Consider the following 25,542-nt stretch of genomic DNA (forward strand, 5'->3'; position numbering starts at 1 on the left):
ATGAGGCACGAACAATGGCCGTGTTGAACACACACAAAGGATCGTTTGCATACAACCGCCTCGCTTTCGGCATCGCATCGGCTCCAGCATTGTTCCAGCGCCGCATTGAATCCGTTCTGCAAGGCCTCCCTCGCGTCAAGGTGTACTTGGACGACATCATTATAGCCGAAAAATAGAATGACGACTCAACTCTCCGGCAAGTCTTCGAGCGGCTGCGCGAAAACGGACTGAAGTTGAAACCGTGACAAATGCAGGTTCCGCGAGAAGGAAGTTTCGTTCTTGGGGCACAAGATCGATGCGACTGGCCTTCACCCCACTGATAATCAAACTTTTTTAAAGAAAAAAGATGAATAATAAATTCCTCGCCCTATATGAATATAAATAAGAATGAAAAAAAGGGATGCTCCATTAGCATGAATAGAACGAATTAATCATCTGAGGATATGGAGGCCATCACCACCGCACCAAGACCGGAGACTGTGAGCCAGCTAATATCCTTTTTGGGATTGATCACATATTACGCCAAGTTTTTACCCAACCTTTCAACCACGCTGGTTCCAGTCTATAGGCTGTTGACTAAAGGAGCGCAATGGCAATGGAGAGCCGAACACGAGGAAGCATTCCAGGCAGCCAAGCGCGCAATGATAGAAGCGGAACTTCTCGTCCACTACGACCCCGAAAAGCCGCTGCGGCTTGAATGCGACGCTTCGCCAGTGGGGGACGGCGCGGTGCTGTCACACCGAATTGGAAACAGGGACTACCCCATATCGTTCCGTTCGAGAGCACTGACGCCGGCTGAGCGGAATTATTCGCAATTGGAGAAAGAAGCGTTGGCCTTCGTGTTCGGCGTCACCAAGTTTCGGGACTACTTGTTGGCGAAGCATTTTACTCTGGTGACGGTTCATAAGCCACTGACAGGACTGTTCCACCCGGATAGGACGATTCCGCACATGGCCGGAGGAAGAATTCAACGGTAGGCATTGCTACTGTCGGCTTACCATTATCATCTCGAGTACCACCCGGGACAGCTAAATGCTAACGCAGACGCTCTCAGTCGCCTACCGTTGCCGTCCTTGGGTGACCGAGGAGGCCAAAAGCCCATGGAATACGTGCTGTATACGCGGAGTCTACATTCCATGGCCCTTTCCGCTAAGGAAATAGCAGAGCTAAGCCGCTCGGACGAGGCGCTCCGTCAGATCAGGGAGTGGATCTCACGCGGCTGGCCGCGGCACTTATCGGCAGCACAGCAACACCTGATGCTGTACTTTTCTCGCCGTAACGAGCTCGCGGCCAGTCATGACCTGATTTACTGGGGCCGTCGCGTAGTGCTGCCGGATGCGGCGCGATGATGCATGCTAAAGGAATTGAACGACAGTCACCCCGGTATCAGTGCCATGGAGCGCACAGCGCGAGCGTTATTTTGGTATCCCGGATTAGATAGGGACATCGAAGTGCTGGTTCATGGTTGCCCTCAATGTATACAATGCTGGCCCATGCCGGCTTCTGCAGTGCCGTCTCCATGGCCGGCGAGCAACAAACCATGGTACAGGTTGCATATGGATTTTGCGGGCCCCATCAGTGGCTGACAAGTTTTCGTGTTGATTGATGCCGAGACGTAGTGGATTGAGGCCATACCTTTGAAGACCATCACAGCGGAGACCACCATTCAGGCACTTCAAGGGATTCTCGCACGTTTTGGCCTACAACACTGCTCAGTATCGGAAAACGGACCACAGTTTTCAAGTGCCACAATGTCCAGTTTCTTGCAAGAAAGCCACGTGAAGCACGTAGCAGCGCCATACCATCCTCAGTTAAATGGTTTGGCGGAACGGGCCGTGCGGACAGTAAAAGAAGGGCTTCGAAAGAATCCGGCAGGCACGTTGCAAGAACGACTAATCAAGTTTTTATTCCGTTATTGAACGACACCATTGGAAGGAGGAAAGTCGCCAGCAGAACTACTGTTGGCCTTCCGTCCCCGAACCCGGCTGACAGCTTCACTCACAGACACCAAGGTGACAGGAAACGATGGCTCCGGCGAACCTGTGCCAGGGGCAGCAAAAACACCGACAGTTTCAACCGGGGAGGCATGTATGGTCGCGCCAGTTTCAGTCTGGTCGAAGGTGGATGCCGGCGACAGTAGTGTCCACGACTGGAGCACGTATGGTTACAGTGGAAACACCGGAGGGACAGCAGCGGCGCCACGTAGACCAACTCCGGCCACGGCTCGACACAGGGGCGTCACCTAGCAAGCCGAGCCAAGTCCGGACCCACGAAGAAGCTCAGCGTAGCTCCGAGCAGGCAGAAGTTGATCAAGACCCGGAAGCACGGGAAGTCAGCTCTCAAGCCAAAGACCAACAAACACCACGTCGTTCGACTCGCTTACGGAAGCCTCCAGATCGTCTCGCTTACTCCAGCTTAAGGGGAAGGGATGTAGCATCATCAAGCACGCCTGATGAAGTGTTATTAAGCACGCGTGCTGAGGTATAGCATGAGCAGGATGGTTCACACGTGTCGCACTCTCGCTTATCAGGATCAGTCATGTGACCTTGGCTGTGTCGCCAGTAACACCAAGCAATAAACGTTCATTCTTTGTTCCACCCACCGGCTACGTTCCGTTACTTCAATTATTATACGAGTCATTTCCACTGGGTCACGCCAGCGCGCATTCTTTAATTACTAAACTTACGGGACTTTTTAAAAAAAATTTAGAGATTAGAGAAGCCGCTCCTAGTTATCTAGTATTATCGATAGAATTCTTTACATTTGTGGTCGTTGGTCTGGATGGTGTCCTTGTCGGTCTTATGCGACAGACCGGTTCCTCTGTGGCGGAATAAGTACAGTCCACTGACCACCACCGAAGTTGTCGTCACTTTTTTGTTCCACTGAAAAACAGTGAAGTAACAAAAACAAAACTCGACGGTAGCACCTATGCAGCGAGCGAATGCGTTTTAAATGCTTCCGAATGCGTCGGGAAATTCTTGTGAAGTGCCGCACAACTCCGTTCGGCCCGAATGCCAGTAGACATGTCGAATACCATTCGGCTCAAATGCCACTTAAATGTCCGCGTAGCACAGATGTTGTGACAGAATTGCAGCAGTAGTAGTCGAGCAATAGCACCGCGCTACTATTCTAAGACTGCTCGCATGCTATAATGTGTTCCAGGAACCTGTGTTTTGACCTCAAGGATCAGCTTAAAATATCTACTTTGCAACGTATACAAGCCAATTATAGTTAAACTGAGATGAGAGAGGTTTATACATGTCTCACACCTCTAATCGAGAGCTCAAGTGACTTTTTAAGAGTTCAAAACATTTACAGAAACGGTTGCTCTCTATTGTAGTAATATTGAACATTGCCTTGTCGTGTTAGTAGATGGCACAAGGCTGACTGCTGTTTGCCAGTTTACTTTTAACATTCAATGAGAGATGGCAATGCTAGGTGAATATAGAGAGCTTTCCTAAATAACCTAGTCAATTCTGGCTAACACTGGGAACACTCTGGCCAACATGGCCCGTGATAGCCATGATTTTAAGTTGGCACTACCGACAAAAGCGAACAGCGGAAAAATTCTTGCAAACCTGGCCCATGATAGCCATGATTTTGTGACGGCACAGCCAGTACTGGAAAAGCGATGGACAACCAGGGCCATCACTGGATGCGGTAAAGAGTGGTCGAGCCAATATGAGAAACTCATTGGGAACTCTGGGCCTCCTGAAGGTCCACCTAGCTTTTTGTCGCCCCCTACTACGCTTGCCTTCTATTGGAATCCACTCCGTTACTCTTAAAGGGCCACTACCCAGGGTCTGGACATTTTTGAAAAACAAGCCCACTGCATAGATGAGGCATCGAAGATAACCTCTGCAAAATACTAGAGCCATGCGCGCCCCGAAAAACTGCGAAAATTCAAATCAAAGCCCGCTCGTTCTTTCCTTCAACAAAAACGGCCCGTCCCACTACTCTGAACCCCGTTGACGTCATGGGGGGTTACTTTCGCTAAAGGCACTCCATTGGTGCATCATTCTGACTGACGGGAGAAGGTTGGGCGTAGGCTTGGCGTCGCGTCGTCTGCACAACGCTTTCCGCAGCGCCTTCTGTTCTGGCTCATGCCTACAAACCCACATGAAGGAGCAAAAAAAAACTGCGGAGGGAGCGTGCGGCGACAGCCTTGAACCCTGGCCATAAAAAGTAACAAAATAGTAAAACTGAGGGAGAGGAGACTCGCTCAAAGTGAGGTAGAGAGTGTTTGCGACCATGGGGTGGGCAGGGGCCCTTTAAGGGCCAGCGGTTGTCTTGTCTTCGCATTGCATGCCTTGCCCAAGCCCATTTTTCCTCTTCATTTCGACTAGGATGTCATTAAACCGCGTTCGTTCCCTCACCCATTGTGCAGGCTTCCGATCTCTCAATGTTACTCCTAGCATTTTTTTTTTTGGCATAATTCACCGCGTTGTCCTTAACTTAAACTGAACCCTCTTCGTCACCCTCCACGTTTCTGCCGTATACTTGAGTACCGGGAAGATACAGCTGTTGTATACTTTCCCCTTGAGGGATACTGGTAAATGGCCATTCATGATCTGGTATATATTGTTAGAGGTCCTATTTACAAAGGCTATTTACATAGGCAGCTCTACCCGAGCCTGGTGCATCAGCGGCAAGCTATCGAACTTCCTCCTTTTTCTGCGTGCCTACTTCGCTGTTCCTCCAGGGTTCATGCGTAGCGCGTGACACTTCCCCGTTCGCAGACGAAGCCCTCTGGGCCAGTCAATCAATCTGGGTCGTCAGAGTGAAAGGACTTCAGTCGTGCGACGTGCACGAATTCAGTTTTCCTAGTACGGCGTCCTTGCGTAGATTGGTGAGAGACCACGTATTTCAGGTCATTGAGGCGAGCTAGCACGATGAACGGTCCTGCCATTTTTGAACGACTTATGGATGCGCTTTTAGGTGGCCAAAAGTGGAAGGAATATTTCCATGTGTTATTTGGACGATGATGTTATTTTTGGAAGGATATTCGCCGAACATAACGCAACGCAGAATACAACTTCTTTTGAGAGAAAAAAGAAAAAAAACTGACGCCAACCAAATTTTTTTTTTTAATTTTGCCCTGCGTTCCAGGACCAACTCGGTCCCTTCTTCAGTGGCGACTCAAGTGGGCCAGCAGCAGCGGGTTGTTGCCTTCGCTCTCCCTTTGTTAGCACGTGGCGGAGTTCACTAATGTACGCAGAGGGGAGAGTTCCTGGAGTTCTATTCATCGCCGCCTTTGTGAGCCGGATGTGCCATGACTCTACATGTCGCCTCTTGAACAGGTTTGGCTCCACAGCCAAGACGCTCACCTCCTCGAAGGCTATTGGGTGGTCGGCGCGCTCGCAGTGTTCGGCGAGGGGGTTGGCTTCCGAATTCATTAGCCGGACGTCATTCTTGTGTTGCCTTAATCTTTGGGGGAGGTTTTTTGCTTCGCCGACGTATGAAGCCGGGCACTTATGAAGTGCATCTTGGTGGAGCAGCGCAAAGGACGGGACACAAGAAACAAGGAAGGACGTAGACAGCCGCGGACTATCAACTGAATTTTTATTTCAAAATACAGAGGATATATAGCAATCATAAGGGGGTGGAACATAGATAAAAGGGCTGCTCGGTCACCGGAATCCAGAAGACGGTCACGTCAGTAGGTAAAACATATTGCCACATTCCTGGGCACTCTCGTGGCGCCGTCTCCCGGCCGAACTGCCTTAACTGGTATTCTGGCTAGCCTTAGCCATGGTGGCGGCCAGTGCTTCTTCTTCGTCGTCTCTTCTGTGTGGTGCCCTCGGGAGTCCGCTGCTACCTGGCGCTTCACAGTATAACGTGTCCTGGCCGTCCCGACTGTCTAGCCGTGACATATTTGGTGGAGGTGCTGGGTAAGTCCCATGTACACTGACTCCGAAGACGCCCTTGAAGCCAGTTCCCAACGCGTAGACACAACCCCCGTCCACAAAGCGAGCCGCCGCCTGCTAGGCCTACAGCCAGAGTTCAGCGGCCTGACAAAACCAAGGAAGATGACATCAACCACTGGTAGCCAGACCACTCAACGTTTTGGAGCTGACGCTCCGTTCGTGCTCCACGCGCCCCGGTCACCGCCGACGTTTCATGGAGACCGGTTTGAAGACGTTGAAGATTGGTTGGCCAGTTTCGACCGTGTGGCAGCCTTCAACCAGTGGGACGGTGAGCGGAAGTTGAGGAATGTCTACTTCGCGCTAGAGGACTCGGCAAAGATCTGGTTCGAGAACCACGAGACCTCTTTTGCCACCTGGGAGGTTTTTCGGCGTGAATTGCTAGCGACATTCGTAAACAGTGAAAGAAAAGAGAAGGCTGAAGTCGCTCTGCACTCCAGGTCGCAGCAGCCAAATGAGAGCGTCACCATATTCGTTGAGGACATGATGCGTCTCTGCAATCGAGCCGACCCTGCTATGGCCGAGGCCAAGAAAGTGCGGCACCTAATGCGTGGTGTCAAGGAACAGCTCTTTGCTGGACTTGTTCGCGACCCTCCAAGGACAGTGGCCGATTTCACAAGGGAGGCAATGAGCATGGAGCGCTCCTTGCAGGAACGCGGCGCGCAGCACGGCCGGCAGGCCAGTATGGCAACCGCTCAAATCTGCACGCCCACGACGCTGCCCGCAGATGATCTACGAGAGCTCGTCAGGAGCATTGTTCGCGAAGAACTAGCAAAACTTCGCTTCGAAACCCCACAGCCCAGCGTCGCTGCACTGTCGGACGTGGTGCGGGATGAAATCCGACGAGTGGTGCAGCCAGCACCAGTGGTTCCGGAGCCGCAGCCCTACATCATGACCTACAGCGAAGCGCTTCGACGGCCTGCGGCAGTGGCACAACCTTTTTCACCTGTGCCGGCTGTGCAGTATCCACGTCCAGCTGTGCCCACCACCGTGGCGCAGGAATTCCGGCCCGCCATGCGTAAAGCGGATGTGTGGCGTACGCCGAGGAACCGGCCACTGTGCTACCACTGCGGTGAGCCCGGTCATATCCTGCGCCACTGCCCTTACCGTCGCATGGGTTTAAGGGGTTTTGCTTCGGACGCTCCTCGCCCACGCTACGGCGAGCGACCTCAGGAGATTGAACAGTACCTGAGTTCCAACCTGCAGGCTCCGACTGTGCCGCAACGTCAGTCTCGATCCCCATCGCCACGGAGATTCTCTTCTCCCAGCCGTCCATCAACCTCTGGCCAATTCAGAGGCACGTCCCCACGGCGGGAAAACTGAAGACGGCGTCCTCCGGGGGTAGGGCCGCAGCGGCTGGAACGAGACACGAGCCTCCACTCGACGATTTGCAGCGAAGACGAGACCAGCGACCACCTGACCCGACGAGCCCACCGACGAAGAGCCAGCGATTGGCTTCAACGGAAATACCAGTTACCGCCGATAATTTAGAAATAACCGCACTAGTGGATACAGGCGCCGATTTCTCTGTGGTAAGCAGCCGGTTAGCCACGACCCTCAGGAAGGTTTTGACACCTTGGACTGGGCCGCAGATCCGCACAGCCGGCGGCCATGTTGTGACGCCGACCGGCGTCTGCACCTTGCGAATTCAGATCCGCGGCGTCACTTTCCCCGGCTGCTTTGCTGTGCTTCCTGAGTGCTCTAAAGACCTGATACTCGGTTTGGATTTCCTCCGGGAATACGGGGCTGTCATCGACTTTAAGGAGCTCATCGTCTCGTTTGCTGCACACCGCACTGTTGCCGACGAACCCCAGCAACGCAGGACTAAGTTGCGGGTCTGCGATGATGACGTGCTGATTCCGTCGAGAACCAGCATGTTAGTAACTGTGGAGTGCGATGACAGCGCCGGCCCCCATGGTATCGCTGAAGCCAACATGTCGCTGCTCCTGGGTCGGCAAGTGTGTGTAGCTCGCGGGCTTATAGAATTGAACAAAAAGCGAGCCGAGCTTTTGATCACAAATTTCGGTTGTGAACCCCAACGTTTACCGGCCAACAGCAGGTGTTCGTGTGCCAAAATCCCGTGCCCGGGGAGCCCCCATCGGTCCCCACGACCTGCCGCGCCGAGGGCGGCGCTTTTCAGAGGGGGGGGGGGGGAGCAATGCCACATTCCTGGGCACTCTCGTGGCGCCGTCTCCCGGCCGAACTGCCTTAACTGGTATTCTGGCTAGCCTTAGCCATGGTGGCGGGCAGTGCTTCTTCTTCGTCGTCTCTTCTGTGTGGTGCCCTCGGGAGTCCGCTGCTGCCTGGCGCTTCACAGTATAATGTGTCCTGGCCGTCCCGACTGTCTAGCCGTGACAATATTGGTAAATGTAGTGGCGGTGAAAGACGATAAGGGGAAGCGCAGGGTGTAAAGGGCCGGATGATGAATTTTTAGAGGCAAAAAAGGGGGCTAAAAGCACGAAACAACTAAAAGGAGTAAAGGCCTGCGACGAATAAAAGCTAACCTTATGTCACAATTAAAGGACCAAAAACCCGGAATAAACAATAAAAACAGGATGGGATAAAATCAAACAACGCAAAAAGTCACAACGCAGGCCCTGCTGTTCTCAGAAGGTCCAATTCTTTCTGAGATAAACTAATGGATGGTGTACTGATAAAGTGGTCTTTCGCACGACGGATGTTGCAAGCCTCAATTATTTCTCTCGACGTACGATCTCGTTCTTTCCCAATGATTGCACATTGGTCAAAAAAATTCAGGGGGCACTTTGACTGTCTAAAGTGGGTAGAGGCGGAAGCGTTTTCCGCACCACCTTCGCTGTTTCTGTGGCACCGGTGGCGTCACATATAATTGACTACTAATTACTAAGTGATGACAAATCACTAATTAATGGTCAATTACTGATTAATGCCTGAATACTAATTAACTGCTAATTAATTACGCTTAAGCTTCGCCTTTAGGAGTGGAACGCGACTGCGCGTTGTAGCGCAGCCAGGGAGTCCACGGAACGCCACCACCCGTTCGGCGCGATGCCTTGCCCTTTGAACGCAACGCTTTTTGAGGAAAGGAAATGGCGCAGTAATTCTCTGTCATCTCGGTGGACACCTGAACCGCACCGTAGAGGAAGGGAGGAAGTGGGAGTGAAAGAAGATAGATAAAGAGGAGCCGTAATGAAGAAAATGAAAATTGTATTTGAGGAAAGGAAATTACGCAGTAACTGTCTCACAAACTTCAGGGGGGGGGGGGGGCACTTTTTTGACCTAAAGTGTGGTCACTGATGCCCCTAAGAGTGAAACACGACAGCGTCTTGCAACGCTGCCAAGGAGTCCATAGAACGCCATCGCCCATTCGGTTCTACGCCTCGCTCGTCAGTAAATTGGTTTTTGAGGAAAGGAAATGTATCTGTCTCTCATTTGTCGGTGGACACCTAAACCTCGCGGGAAGGGAATGGAGGAAGATGAGAGTGAGTGAAGACACCGTATTCACTAGACGCGCCTTTGTTCATTCCAAACCATCGAGCTGGCATGGCGGGATTCTGCTTCTGGCTGCCCTGCTAGACGGATGCAGAAATGGCTCGCTCTGGGCGAGGTGTCGCAACGGCCTTTGTTGGTCGGGATGAATCGGTGTCTGGACCACCTCCTGGTTATCGCTTTCTGCTACCGTCACTGCCGGCTGACGAAGGTATGCGTTTGTGTGTTTTCTTGCACGGTGATACCTCGAAGCGTCCGTATCGAATAGAGGACTTTCGTCAACCATTAGAAGATGCCGGCGTCCTTAGGGATGTCAGCGGCATTGGCGCTTACCAGATGAGCCACCTCTGGCTCGTGAGGTTCCGCACCCAGGAGGCGAAGGACACTGTACTTGCGGCCGGGGGCCTGAGTGTGAAAGGCGGTTACTGTGCCATTATTGATCCCTGTCGAAAGGAGATCAAGGTGAAGATTCACTGGGTGCCATTTCACATACCCAGTGAGACCCTACGGAAGGCCCTGAGCGAGTTTGGGGAAGTGATGGAAATTCAGCATGAGGAATGGAGTGTTCCAGGATTTGAATCGGCGGAGTCGACAACACGTGTCGCTCGAATGGTGCTTAAAGAGGGAGTCACGGCGGAGGAGCTACCGCATCTTTTCAAATTCTACGGGGGCTCCGTCCTTGTGGTTGTGCCCGGTAGGGCGCCTGTTTGTCTCCGATGTCGCAGACGCGGGCATATCCGCCGCGACTGCCAGACGCCTCGCTGCACTAAGTGCCGAGCCTTTGGTCATGTCCGTGAGGACTGCATACGTACGTACGCCAATGTGATAGGGGCGGCCTCAGAGGACTGTGACGATAAAGAGGATATCATGGACGTTGAGGAAGCTGAAACGGCGGCCCCTGATGACCGTCCAAAGAAGAGTGCGTCTGGGGAACAGGGAAGCGTCTCCAAAGGAAACATGGAAACTTCGAGCAAGACGCCGAACGATCAACGAGCTTTGAGCAACGCGACTGAAACGCCGCCGATGAGTGACCAGGCGTCTGCCATGAACGCCGAAGCGGAGCCAGTCGAGGATGAAAGGGCATCACATGACACCTTCGGTCCGGCTAAGCGTGCCAAGACGGTGTTGCCGTCCCCTTCACAACCTTCCACCGAGGTCAGGTCGCAACGCCTTGAGCCCCAGTGGCTCAGACCCACCGGGGCCAAGGGGAAGTATGTGCCTGAGTGTCGTTCATCGTCCGCGTCTCCCGTGCGCAGCGCAAGGAGCGCTGATTAATCGCCCCTTCTCGGAGGGTAAGGCGTACGCCTGGTAAGGGACTTGTACCTTTTGTGCTCAGGATTTTCAGCATGGCTTGTCTTCCGTCAAATTTAAAATGCGGCACGTTAAACGTGCGTGGACTAGCAGCTAGACGTAAACAATGTCAGCTAAGGCGCCTGCTCTATGAGAAAGACCTGGACATTCTTGCAGTACAAGAAACAAAGGTAGAGAGTGCGAGCGCGACAGACGCTATGGTTGCGCAGTTCGAGCCGCGATATAACGTGCGTGCTAGTCATGCAGTGGGGACATCAGCGGGCTGTGTTCTGTTAATTAAGAGCAGTCTTAATATCGAGGAACAAGCAGTGGTGTATTGCACGAGGGGAAGGTTTGTGCTCTGTGATCTGTTGTACGGGGAGGAATATTTGAGAGTTATCTGTGTGTATGCTCCTACGAAACCCCGTGAACGACTTTTGTTTTTCCAGGAACTATGTGCGTATCTGGAATGCAATAGACTTGTCATTCTTTTAGGGGATTTCAATTGTGTTCTCAGTGCAGATGACCGATCAGGCTCAACAGTCACCGAAAGCGAAAGTGCTGTTTTCTTGAAAGAAAACATTGACAAGTATTCACTTCAAGACGTAGCCCAGTTTGCAAAGGGCGGAATGAGGCGTCATTATACACATTTTCAAGGGTGTAGTCATGCTAGGCTAGATAGAGCTTACGTTTCCCTTGAGCTGGCGGCAATTTGCGATAACTACATCGTCGAACCGGTTACGTTTAGCGATCACTGTTGTGTCATATTCACCATTGGCAGGAATGTGACACCTCAAGCGAAATTCAGCTGGGACTTGTGGAAACTGAATGCAAAGTTACTAAAGGACGATTCGTTTGTTTTAGAAACAAAGAACGTGTTAGAAGAAGTTCGGTTGAATTATGGAAAAAGTTGGGCAGAAAAGTGGGAGGAATTCAAAATTGATGTCAAAATGAGGGCTATTGAAAGGTCCGTAGAAATCAAGCACGCTGAGAAATCGAAACAGAAGAACCTAAAACAGATGTTGAAAGAATTAATTACAGAGGAAAATAGAGCTCCGGGACTATACAGTGACCTTATCAGCGAAGTTAAAGCAAAGCTTGAGGTTATCGATGCGACATTGTTTCAGGGAGCTGCAATTCGTGCACGAGCAGATCGCTTGCTGGCAGATGATATGCCCAGTAGGCGAAATTTGACGACAGAAAAAAGATACGCTAGAAGAAAAGATATCGTAGAAATTGAAAACAAAGGCATTCTGACAGACAATCCCAAGGCGATAAGGGAGGCTTTCAGTGAGCATTACCGTGATTTGTTCGCTTCCAAATCGGCAGATGTACAGGCCTTTCAGGATGAATTTTTAAGTCTATTACCCCGACTGACCAGTGAAGACACTGACATCCTGTCTGCCGACTTATCAACAGCGGAATTGGAATGCGCTATTGATGAGCTTCACTTGGGGAAATCGCCAGGTACTGACGGGATAACAGCAGAATTTTATAAGGCGTTCAAACGTGAAACTGCTCTCATTTTGCAACGCGTTTATGAAGAGTCATTTAGAACTGGTATTTTACCACCGTCGTTTTCTCGTGCACATACAGTACTTATACCGAAAACTGACAATCCTGCTCAGCTTAAGCAAGTTACAGGTTATCGGCCGATAACGCTTACTAATGTTGATTATAAAATTTTTATGAAAGTATTAGCCAAACGTTTACAATCAGTTATGGACATCTTGGTTGGCCCCCACCAGACGTGTGGAATTCAAGGGCGGACCATCTTCACGAATGTTCATGTCACCCGGAGTATACTGGAATGCTGTGACGCTGACTTTAGGCGAGTCGCAATGTTGCAAATTGATTTAGAGAAGGCATTTGACCGTGTATGTCATGACATTCTTTTTAAAATCCTTGAACATGTCTGTGTTGGAGAAGTTATTTTAAAAGGGGTTAAAATGGCCTATAGCAACTGTACCACGAATCTGGTTGTTAACCGAGAGCTCACAGACAGAATTGCCGTTAGAACATCCGTGCGGCAAGGCTGCCCAATGTCACCGCTACTTTTCGCTCTGTACCTGGAGCCACTTTGCCGAAATGTAATAAATAACAGCTGTATTCGTGGTTTCGAACTGGAAGCATGTGAAATTAAAGTATTGGCTTATGCCGATGATGTGGCAGTTTTCTGTAGTGACCACAGCAGCATAGAACATGCGATGTCGGTTGTTCGTAGATTTTGTGATGTAACCAATAGCGTTGTTAACCTGGACAAGTGTGCGGGCCTTTGGCATGGGAATTGGGCATCAGCGCCTTTGTTTCATGCAAGTGTAAAATGGTCACATGTTCCTTCCAAATACCTAGGTGTACCTCTTGACAAGTATCGAGATAACGATGACTTTTGGAAGGAGAAAATTCAAGAACTCTCCACGCGTGCACAGAAATGGTCGGGGAAGGAACTGTCTGTATTCACGCGCGCAAACATATGCAATGTATATCTGGTTTCAAAAGTGTGCTATTTGTTGCAGGTCCTTTCATGCTCTCGACTTAGCATTCAAAAGTTTCATCGTCTCTTCGCAGTTTTTGTTTGGCAGTCCTCATGGGAGAGGACTAAACGTGATTATTTATTTCTGCGTTTGAGAAAAGGGGGTCTTTCCTTGCCACACTTGTACCTGAGGAAGGTGGTGTCAAGATTTCTGTTTCTTCGAGATCAACGCGACCCTTTCCTGCGGACATTTATTCAAGTGAGGCTTTCTTCGGCTTTGCCAAACTATGTTATTTCCAGTGTGGACGGGATGAGATACAGTGCAAGTAGGTTTTTGAAAGAAGTGGTCTTTGCTTTCCGGTTTCTGAATGCGCGCTTCAGTTTGGAATATCTTTCTAATGTCACGCGTAAGAAATTGTTAAAAGATTTGCTCGACTCTGTCTTCCCGGAGCCAATCTATCGATCTATGTATAGTGGAGGCCAAGCAGGAAATGTTTTAAAAAGAGTACGAAAAATGTTGGTGCCAGCGGGTGTGAAGACGTTTTTCTTCAAGTTACACACTGGAACGTTGCCGGTTAAAACATGGATGGAGGAAAAGGGATTGTTTCTACCATGGGGTGCTGACTGCTTGTTGTGTCGCAAACCAGAGTCAATAGAACACGTTTTTATTGATTGCTGGGATGCGCTGCTCTTTTGGGACGTGCTCCAGCGTACAATAAAGAAAGACTTACCCCTAACGTCGTATGGGATACGATTCCTGGACATAGAGCCGGATCTTTATAAATATGATGTAATTTTCCTGCTTGGCCTGCACAGTATTTGGCGAAGCAGGATGGCTGTACGACACTGTGATGAAGATGCGCGTTCTGTCCGCGATTACTTCAAAGAAAACATATTTAAGCTACGTGAAGTGTACAAGGAGCTATGTTTTGGAGATGAAGTTATCGAGTTGATGGGAGAGTTGTGTTCCCTGAGACAGTTTTGATTTTCTCACGCGAGTGAAACACATGTCCGTTCTTGTTGTTTGAGTGTGCAGCGCAGAACATCTGTTTATGATCTGTTGTAATCTGTCAAAACAGGCAATAAAGACAAAAAAGAGCTGGCATGGCGGAGTGGATAGCATGCTCGTCTCTCACGCCGAAGACCGGGGTTCGATTCCTGAGCTCGACCAATTTCTTAATCGGTTTTATTTACTTATATGGCCTGACTAGTAAAGCTAATTAGGCTAATTGGGTAATTAAGCAATTAACTACGCCCAGTCCCACTTAATTGGAGCATCACTATACGATCCCTTCAAGTGTTTGCATGGTTATTAGCCAAAGTACAATTGGCCCCGTTTGAAATTCGCGCACTGTGACGTCACGACCGTTTCCACCAATTGAAAAGCGTGACATTTTCTTCCGCCTTGAGACATTAAAGGCTTCCGCCTTAATATTGGAGCGCAAATTTTGCTTTCACATTTTTGACAGTGCTTGGCCAGATTTCCAGTGATGGCTATATTACCTACATTGTTATTATGTTCTTGAAGTATGACATTGATGCACCTTCCCCTTTGACCAATGTATTCCTTCCCGGTGGATAAGGGCACCGAGTACACAACACCGGAGGCACAAGGAACATGTGGATTACTGTGCGTTTGCCCACAACCACGGTGAACTTGCTGGTTGTTTACTCTCCTGCACAAAGAGGCGAGCTTGTTGGGCGCAGAAAAAACACCTGTCAGACTTCAATGTCAGACTTCATCAATCAATGTCAGACTTCATCAATCAATGTCAGACTTCAAGAACCACAGCCGTTACGAGCGAACCTGAGAACCCAGCTGAAGACAGCCTAGCCAATTGGTTTTGAAAACTTAGATGCATCTTGTGAGAGCATGATTTTTCAAGGGCAGATTGGAGGCAAAGTGAAGCAATCCAATCTGCCCTTGAAAATCATGCTCTCACAAGACGCATCTAAGTTTTCAGAACCAATTGGCTAGTCTGTATTCAGCTGGGTTCCCTGGTTCGCTCGTAACGGCTGTCGCTGATACCCTACTGCAGAAGATGAAGAGTAAGGCTGTGAGAGCTGGGGAAGATGTGCCTGGAGAAGAGGTGGTGCGACCTGTGGTGGCGCCCTACGTGCACAATACTGAAATAGGTTTTAGGCGCAAAAAATAGACGAGACACATAGGAAAAGTAACAGGACGAAGCGCCAACTTCCAACTGATTTTATTGCATGCATGAAACGTACTTATAAAGCTTGTCGTCACATGCCCAGGAGGGTCACCTAAAGCTCAAGAACGACATGATAAGGCGCGCTCCAGGAATTTCTTTTCACAGTTAAACAATACAACAGATGTGTCGCTTGCGCACATGTCGCCTTTATTTTTAATAAAAAACGCTTCTATCAATTCCATAGCAGTAGTGTCACTGCTTTTGCCCAGAATGCGCACATCAGTGAAGCATGGCTCACAACTGCGGGACGGGCACTTACTAATGTGCTTAGTCAGATGTGTGCCTTGCTTTTTCTGCTCTACATTTCTCTGATGTTCCCTCGTTCGCTCATTCAGGCACCTGCCTGCCTGACCTATGTAGGAATGTCGGCAAGAAAGGGCGATTTCGTAGACGACCCCATCAGCACATTTCACGAACGGGCTCCTGTGCTTTGTTCCGCAGCCTCGTTCCTTGGTGTTGTCTTTGTCAGTACGGGAGCAAAGGCCGCCTAGCTTTCTTGGTGCCGAGAAGGCGAGCCGTACAGTATGGCGGCTGGCAACTTTCTTGAAATTATGGGCCACACGATCCACGTATGGCACCACCACTGGTCTCACCTCCTCTCGAGGGACCTCCGGCATAGCTCTACCAGTACTTTTCTTTGTCTTCTTTAGGAGACATTCAGCCACCGCAGTCACGAGCGAACGGGGGAACCCGGCTGCAAAAAGCCTAGCCAATTGGTGATTAAAACTGTCCCGCATTTTGTGAGGGCATGACTTTTTGAGTGCCGATTCAAGGTAAAGTGAAGCAATCCCGCGTTTCACAAGTTTAGAATGGCAGGAGTTAAAAGGTAGCAGCTGCTTCTTTGCACGCGGAAAATAGGACCAACCGACCCGATCGCCACAGAACTCAATTGTCAAGTCTAAAAACTGTAATGATTCATGATCAGGTAGTTCGTGTGTGAACTCTAGACCTTTTCCATGCTCTCTAAAGGCAGATAAAACACTGTCCACTGTTTCATCAAGGTTGTAAAGACCTTCTTTAGTTAAAACAATCATAAAATCATCAACATACCTATAAACTTTAAAAACCTTGTCACTGGGTAAACCTTGCTGCAGAGCTTGGTCAATATGAGATAAAAAGATGTGACATAGCACGGGTGCCACACAGGACCCAATGCATATGCCTGACTTCTGCAGAAAAAACTGCTGGTCAAAAGTGATAAAAGTAGATTCCAGGTAAAACTGTAATAAGGTTAAAAAATCATCTATGGAAATACCGGCTGAGTTCTCAAAAGAAATCGGGCCATTTTCTTCAATGCACTCCCTAACAGTGGAGAACAAGGGGCCATGAGGAACTGTATAGAACAAATCTACAACGTGCACTGAAAAAGCACTCTCAACATCAGGGTTGGTTTGAAAAAAGTCACAAATTTCATTTGACCGTTTCGTCAAAAACGGATCATTTACATGCAGCTTAGACAAGTGCTTAGCCAAATACATGCTAAGATTTTTCTGCCACGTGCCTTTTTCAGTTACAATAGTTCTAAACGGCATGCTTTGCTTGTCAGTTTTTTTTCTTTATTTGTTCCTCAGACAGTGTCTAAGAGGAGGCCAAGGCTAAAGGCTAAGAGCCTGACGAGGCCTTGGCCCCTTGTACAAATTTTTGCATCAACGAACAGAACTCAGGCATAATACTTCGGCCAGTAGCAGGGAAAAAATGTAAACAATTCTTTAAAAGGCAAAATTTTACCCTCCTGTACAACAGTCTCAAACGATCCAAAGTTGTAAGAAAAAGCGGATTCTGTAAACATATCCAGGTTTGCATACAAAGGGCACAGGCAATAGGAAACATCAAGTGCAAAACCGGCACTACAAACATCAAAACCAATACACAAGAAAAGCAAAGCCGAAAGTTGGGCGAACTAGATAACGTTCATGATGAAAAGATAGCGCAGAAGGAACACGTGCCGTTCCCTTTTCGTTCCTCGTGCTCCCCACCGCGTCATCTCCCCATCATGAACAAAAGAAAAGAAAATAGAACACCAAAACAATTTTGTATCCAATGGCAAGCGTTAGGTACCACATTCCATGTGCAAACCGCGGAACACGTATTGACGATTAAATCGATTTGATGAGGCTCTTCTAGAAACACATATCATTAAGTTGTGTTTGAAATTGCTGAATTAACCAAGAAGTGTCTGCATTCACATTGAAAAACAGTAAAAGGTTTGTTGAAATCCATGTGCATCCCAAAGCTGTTTAACAGTTTAGTAGACTGAAAAGTTAGCGTTTGGCTACCATAATTAGTTCGTATCATAGGCACTCTTCGTTTAGGCTCGCGGATCGGGTATGTACTGCTGTATTGTCCTAGATGGATATGTAGTTTGTTTCGATGAACCCACTGCAGCAGTTTAAAGTAATAGACCTGGTTTGCTTTCAGCATGTTGTACTTAACAAAAAGCGGCCCGGTCCGTAAGCTGCGCCTATCGCCTTTATAGTTCTCACATAAGCGTAGTACGTTCTTTTGTGCAACAATTAATTTATTATAATTATAGGCTGTCGTCGTCCCCCAGATTAATATACCATAACTTAATCTTGAGTAAAAAAGAGAATAATGTAACACCTGTTTTAAGGACGTGGTTATCAGATTCCTGATCGTATAGATGCTCCCAGTTATTAGCGCCAAATCAGCTTTTAATTTATTGACATGCGTAGTCCAGGAAAGCTGTTCACTGAACCAAACACCCAAAAATTTTTGTTCTTTTACCTGTTCTATCAGAGTTTCATCATAGGTTACATTTATGGTTGAATAGTCTCTCCTGTTTATGGGCTTGAATATAATGTATTTTGTCTTACTTGTATTTAGACTCAATTTGTTATTTAAAAGCCATCCTGATAATTTAAGCAAGTATTCATTAGCAGCTTTTTCCAAGCTTGCTTTGTTTGCTCCAGTGGAGAACACATTGGTGTCATCCGCATTTAAAACTATATCGGTAAAGCCAGTGACTGAGGCAATATCATTGATGTACACCAGGAATAAAAACGGTCCTAGAATGGATCCCTGGGGCTCACCATACAGAATTCGCATTTTACTGGATGCTACACCATTAATGTCAACGTACTGGTAGCGATCAGAATATCGTGCTGTACAGTGTCAAATGCTTTCTTTAGGTCCAAAAATAACCCAAGGGTCAAAAGTTTCTGTTCAATGTTTTCCACTATCTTTTCTTTAATATGAATCAAAGCCATTTCCGTTGATTTTCTCTTTTGGAACCCGTACTGGGCAGAGGTAATAATCTGATTCTTTTCAAAAAAGGACACAAGCCGATCACTTATAGCTCTTTCAAATATCTTCGAAAAAACTGGGAGGACGGAAATTGGCCGATAGTTATTGATATGTAATGCACAACCACCTTTATACACGGGCGTGACTTTAGCAATTTTTAATTCTTCAGGATAATCTCCAGACTGAAGCATCGCATTAATGATATGTGCCAGTATTGGGCTAATAATAGGCGCAGTGTATTTAAGTGGCAATGCTCTTATTCCATCGTCTCCAGCTGCTGCATCATTCTTTAGTTGCGCTATTATTGTCTCAATTTCAGCAGGAGTAGATGGCCAAAGCATAACAGATTGCGGCAGCCTATGTCCCTGTGGACAGTTATCCGTGCACGTATTTTGCCCAGCGTACTGACCAATGTTAACAAAGTGACAATTCATTTCATCTGCCAGTTTCGGCCCTTTTACATGCTCGTTGTCTTTTATTATTTCTTGCACAGCATCACAATTATGCTTTCTGTTCATAAGGTGGTTAATCATGTCCCACATTTTTTCTGGTCTCCGTTGATCTGGCTAAACTTGTTCTGATAAAATTCAGTTTTCGCTTTTTTCAGGTCCGAGTTCAGTCTATTCCTGATCTTTTTTTACTCAACAAGCAAAGCGGGATCACGTTTTTTATAAAACCATGATACATGTTGTCCCTTTCTTTAATTCTTTTGTATAAATGCTTGGTTAGCCATGGTTTTCTTATTTCTCCACTTTTGGTCTTACTTTCTCGCCGAGGGAAAGCTGTATTATAGCAGGAAAGAAACTGATGAAGAAATTTTTGATAAGCTGTTTTGGGGTTGGTGTCTTTACATATATGATCCCAGTGTGCCTGCAGTAAAAGAAAACGAAAGTTTTCCAATGTCTGTTCGTTGATTGTGCGGACATGTGACTTAATATGCTTCTTTCTACAGTGGTTTTTTGTTGCGACAGAGGCCAGACAGAAGATTGGCATGTGGTCACTGATATTGCTTGTCATCACACCAGCAATAAGATTTTCGGTTGCAATGTTTGTGACACAGACATCAATACACGTGGCAGTATCAGCAGTACTCCTGGTTGGTAAGGTTATCATATTTTTACACGCATGCTCATGAACAATATCTTTAAATTCTTTTGCACATGGTTCATCGGAGAGACCATCAATATTCACATCACCGAGAATAACGAAAGAGGCAGCTGATGCCCAAGTGATCCAAGGGAATTTTCAAAAAAATTTCAACCCGAGTAGGATTTGTCTTTGACTTGCAGCAGCGCACATTTTTTAAAAGGAAGAAATAGCGCGAATAAGCACCGACACACGAAGAAACTAAACACACATGAGCGCCGACTCACAACTAAAATTTTATTCTGGTGGAAAGATGTTTAAATAGAAAACATGGCAGGGTAGGTAACAGTTCTGCGGCAGCGGTAACCGGCAGTGTCATTAGCCAGAGGTCACACCATTCGTGGACCCGGTTAAGGTCATTTTAAAGAGCCACTTGATCAGAAATGTTAGTAACGGTGCGATAAATTACATAGTCAACGGCGAATATGCGAATTTTACACGATACTTGCCACGCCAGGTCGTTAATGTATATTAAGAATAAAAGCTGGCCGAGCACAGATCCCTGCGGAACGCCGGATGTTATAGGGAGAGTGCTTGAGTTGTGATTGTTAATAGAAACAAACTGAGAACGGTTAGCTAGGAATCATTTAATCCAGTCTAGAATATTAAGGTGCAAATTTAAAAAGGCTATTTTAAAGGGGCTGCGAAACACTGCTTGGGGGTATACTGGCAATACTTCAGGTGGGTTCCTTATGTCACACAGATGCTGACTTAAAAAGAATTACAAGAATCGATGCACAGGAACGGGAGTTATTCAATGAAGAAATTTCAAAATACAAGCAAACAAAACGCTGCCCTCAACTCGATTTTGGTGGGGCTTCCCACTCCTATTTACCTCTTCCTATGACGGCACCTGGCGCAACCAATCAAAATAGCCTGCCAGAGCACGTCGCGGAAGTTTGCACTCCATGGTTGCCTGCTCTCTGTAACTCGTTCTTGCCGAGACTGGCGGCGTCGTTTCCATGCCACAGCTCCCCTGGTGCTGTATTTTTATTTTACTTGTTTTGAAGGGCTTTTATCTAAGACAAACAAGTTGTTTTTGTTGATCTAATATAAAACGCAGACAGGTGACAAAACGTGTGTCTATTTATTCACACAATTTGCGTATATTTACTGTTTGTCCGATCATCAAGCTCGCGCCAGGTGATGTCATATCCGCTGCTCAAACCCGCCAATGTGTGGCGGCACCATCAGAGCCATGAATTTGTTTTTGGGAGGACATTAAAATATTAAAAAAGGAATATACGCGGTATTACCGACGCTAATAGCACCATTATAACTCACTGTATGCGACCAACAGGCAAAACAGTCAACTAAGATTCTGTTTCTGGAACCCTTTAAGTAATTGGCGTTGGAGTGGTACCTTGTGTGCTACCAGCCACCCGAGAGAGCCCAAGTCCGCCCCCGCGACGGAGGTGCCAGGGAAGGAGCAGCCCGAGGGGTCACCTTCAAACGAGGCGGAGACGTTCTCTGTGGTTTTCGCCGACATTTGCCGCCGCTTCCCGGCACAGAGACCTACGACACCGTTGCAGCGGCGATGAATCGAGCGTGACGTCGGACGACCTGGTGCAGGTACCGAACAAGGGCACGCCGCTTCGCCCGACAGGTGACTTGGCGTGCGGGCAGACGTCAGGGTGGACGACTGCTCGAGGTGCGGAAGACGCGTGCTTCCCGTCACCAGCCAGCCACACCCTCCCGCCGGCGACCCCGGCATCGGCTTGAGCTGCGAGCGTCGTCAAGACCACGCAGCAGCCGGTGAGCGAGGCCACAAGCGCCAGCGACCCTAAAAAAATGGACATTACCAGACCCGACTACAAACGTGCCCACCCGCCATCATTGGAATCCGAAGGGCACCATAACGAAAGTTGTAGTAAAAAAGTGTCGCGCGCGTCAAGCGCCGCCCATGGCAGTGCCGCTCTTTAGGTTGTATGTGATGCCGTCGGTGATCTTGGCAGTCATGGCGGTTGTGCATCTCCTCTCCCTGAATGTTCGGGGATTTCAATCCGTATACAGACAGAGACAGGTGATGCACTTTGCCAGAGCTAGGGGCGTCGACCGCCTGTTTTTACAGGAATGCAATTTCCGTGCTTCACTTGATGTGCTGAATTTCACTACCCGGTTTTCTGTTTTTGCTTATTTTTCGTTGACTGATTCTCATACGTGTGGTGTTGGTGTCGTTTTTGTAAACCCCTGCCTGCGCGCGGGTGCTCATTGCACTTTCGGGCTGGACGGCCGCACTCTTGCGGTCGATTTCACACTAAACCAGCGGCGGGTACGTGCGTTGGTTGTATACGCCCCAGCACGACAGACTAGTAGTTTCGGTTTTTTTTAGAGCCTCGACTCGTTCCTCCTTGATCCCTACCCCACATTCATCGTCGGTGACTTCAGTTGTGTTCTTAACATCGACCGTGACGTCCGCGGAGAGGGTCATGGTCGCCGTTATTCCGGTGCCCCCGCGCTCCACGATCTCGTGATTCAGTTCCACTTGTCTGACGCGTGGGTGCACCTTTACGGGGATGCCTTTGGAGTGACGTGGGAGAGAACACAGTCAGCCAGTCGGATAGATAAGTTCTATTTTCCACCAGAGCTCGCTTCTTTTGTCGTCAGCTGCGAGGTTCTAGCGTTCCCTGCAGGCACGCCGGTGATTTCCGATCACTACCCTTTGTCAGTCGGGCTCGACTTAGGTGAAGACACCCCACGTACTGTTACGTGGCGTATGGACACGTGTCTACTAGCAGACCCGGACAGTGTGGCGTCACTGCGTACGGCGTTGGCAGCATCGTGCAAGAGATTCCCTGCAACTGACTCATGGGACACACTCAAGACCCCTTGGCTGGCAACTCTGGTGGCGGCCGGTCAAGACCGCAGACGCCGGGTAACGCATGCACTGAATGACACCATCAAGCGCATCCGTATAGTGCAGAGGGGAGCACCCTTAACCTTTGTCATGTGCGATTACCTGAGTCTACTTAAAGCATGCTACCACGTGTTACTCTGCCAGTCAACACGGGCAGCTAGTCGCGCACACCAGCTCGGGCGGCCTATATCAGACCCAGCTGTGCTACGACACGTACGCGGAGGCACGGCAGAGGAATTCGCTCCCGCTACTGTGCCTTTCGTCACACTCCCAGACGGCACCCAAAGCAAAAACACGTCCGATATCTGCACCATCTTCGCAAGCCACTTCTCGGACCTGTTCTCTACCGGCAGTTGGCTACATTATCAAAAAAGTTAGGCAGTGGCTTAGCTCTGGTTAAGCATAGATATACAAGCGAAAAGCTGCAGTTGTGCTTGGTTTGACGTCATGGCTGTCGCAGTTGTCGCACAATGCACTGGGAGCACCACGATAATGGTGGAGGTTCGGCCGTCCACACACTGTCTGTGCGGACGCGGAAGAGGAGACGTAAATCGGCGCTGTTAAAATTCAAGGGGCACTTTGGCTCTCTAAAGTGCTGCAAGGCGAAAGAAAGAAAGGCGTTAGAAACGCAGATAGACGAGAAATCTTGGAAGCCTTCAAAATCAAGCAGTTAGGAACTGAATGCATCAGCGACAGCTCTGTTAGGTTCACGGCAAAAGAGTACAGTTTCATGAATGGGACATAGGTTGCCACATGCAATCTTCGGTCGCTTAATCAATTTTGTTTTTGTTGTCCTGTTATCGTTTGTGGTTGCTCTCGTGCATGTGCGCCCTGTTGTGATGTTGGCGATACAGCAAGTAAATTATTTGCAGTTGTGTTTCCAGCGTTGTCATGTGTACTTCTCCTGCTTCTGAACGCGTCCTTTCCACTGGTTTTCGACTTACCATGCACCAATTGGCCGAACAAGCTTCACTTCTTCAATATTCAAAGGAGTGAAGACACGAAATCTTTGCTGGCGTGTTTTGTTGTTTTTAAATAATCCGCTAAATATTACATTGATCACACAAGTTAAAAAGTCCCCTCTACGGCTGCGCCAGTTGAAATCCTCTCTTAAGATCTCGTAGAGGGGAATTGCTGTTGAAGATGATAATTGTAGGATGCTTGACGTCTTGCAGATTCGTTTTGCTCAATCACATTGCAAGAGGACACTTCTGGAGAGGACACTTTGTATAACAATTAAAAGCACAAAGGAAGATACAAGCAAAGAGAAAACATATTGTTACGGGGAAATACTATATACATTTATTTACAAGCCGTAGGTGAATAGTTCCTAGCAGGGAGCACCAACGCGAACAAGAAACACCATCAACCTCTTCTTCTTCGTTCGTCCCTTTCGCGCGGGAGTTCACTTCGTCTTCCATTTCGTCGTAACATGACCCCCGGCGCTAGGCCGATGATAGAGGAGCTGCGTGGTAGGGCTTGAGGCGCGTAACGTGAACAATATCGGTGGGTGCTCTACATGATGAGGATGCAGGTGTATGAGGAGCAACTTCATACGTGACGTCAGTGACCTGACGCACAACACGATAAGGACCATGGTAGGGAGACAAAAGTTTCTCAGAAAGACCGACGCGGCGGGGAGGGGACCACAGAAGAACGAGCGACCCCGGCTCGTAAGTGACATGGCGATGATGATTATCATACAGACTTCTGTGCTTGCTGGGACGCTTGTAGCCGAGTACGGGCGATTTGGCGAGCATCTGCAGCTTGAGCAATGGCGTCACGGGCATAGGCGGTGACTGGACGGTCAGCAGATGGGACGAGTGTATCCAAAGGCAGGACGGCGTGTCTCCCGTACAAGAGATAGAAAGGAGAGTAACCAGTTGTGTCATGCCGCGAGGTGTTGTAAGCGAACGTGACGGAGGGCAAGGCGAGATCCCAGTCTTTGTGGTCGGGGGAGACGTACATAGACAACATGTCTGTCAATGTTCGGTTCAAACGCTCGGTTAGCCCGTTGGTCTGCGGGTGGTATGCTGTGGCAATCTTATGCTTGGTGGAACATGAACGCAGGATGTCGTCAACAACTCTGGACAGGAAATAGCGTCCGCGGTCTGTGAGTAGCTGACGAGGGGCACCATGTTGCAGAATGAGATTGTGCAAAAGAAAGTCTGCCACATCGGTCGCGCAGATCGTAGGCAATGCACGTGTGATCGCATACCGAGTGGCATAGTCTGTGGCTACTGCCACCCACCTATTTCCTATTTCACGCCTTACAAGACCTCTGCAAAAGGGCTGGCTGCATACCAGGAAAACTACAACCGGACGCACAGCCTGCAGAGGGTTGTAATTGAGGGGGCCTTCGGGCTGTTGAAGAACCGTTTCAGGCGACTGTTTTACATAAATGCCGCCTCCATCAAGCAGGTCGTCCTCATCATCATTGGAGCTTGTGTTCTGCACAACTGGTGCATACGCTACAATGATGATGAGGAGGATGATGATGAGATGGCAGCACCAGGTCAGGATGTCATGGCACAGAATGATGACAGTGGCATTGAACCGTGCCCATTGACATTCAAAGACTGCATTGCGAGGATGCTGTAGTAATTGCATTTCTAGCTGTTGTGTTTGCGTTTCGGTAGGCCGGCTGTAGTATTTTCGAAGTTGAGCCTAGCTATCTTGCATGTGTGTTCCTTTTCCTAATTATATTTATTGTTCAGTCTGTTTAAATGTACTTTTGCAGTGCGCAATTCTGAAATGTGCATTTTTTTCTCTTTCTGGGAAAATTGTGAAGGTTTGGTTTGGTTTATTGGGGTTTAACATCCCAAAGTGACTCAGGCTATGAGAGACGCCGTAGTGAAGGGCTCTGAAAATTCTGACCACCTGTGGTTCCTTAACGTGCACTGACAT

General features: G+C 48.5%; 1 protein-coding gene and 1 pseudogene across 1 annotated transcript; both read left to right on the forward strand.

The window, feature by feature from the left end:
* The first annotated feature begins 14 nt into the window (after nucleotides 1-14).
* Nucleotides 15-6,696, forward strand: LOC149367389 (uncharacterized; annotated as a pseudogene).
* Nucleotides 6,697-9,443: 2,747 nt separating this feature from the next.
* On the forward strand, nucleotides 9,444-14,258 carry LOC149367390 (uncharacterized). Its single transcript, XM_089555440.1, has 2 exons — nucleotides 9,444-10,700; nucleotides 13,035-14,258. Exon 1 carries the CDS (start codon nucleotides 9,492-9,494, stop codon nucleotides 10,665-10,667), a length of 1,176 nt encoding a protein of 391 aa, XP_089411566.1. The 5' UTR covers nucleotides 9,444-9,491; the 3' UTR covers nucleotides 10,668-10,700; nucleotides 13,035-14,258.
* Nucleotides 14,259-25,542: the final 11,284 nt, after the last annotated feature.

Source organism: Amblyomma mixtum, chromosome 1 (assembly GCF_055824585.1).
Source record: "Amblyomma mixtum isolate Tamu chromosome 1, ASM5582458v1, whole genome shotgun sequence".
Lineage (NCBI taxonomy): Eukaryota > Metazoa > Arthropoda > Arachnida > Ixodida > Ixodidae > Amblyomma > Amblyomma mixtum.

Bases quoted from the DNA above. Each gene is read 5' to 3' on its own strand.
- LOC149367390 (XM_089555440.1), top strand. From the start codon at position 9,492: ATGGCTCGCTCTGGGCGAGGTGTCGCAACGGCCTTTGTTGGTCGGGAT.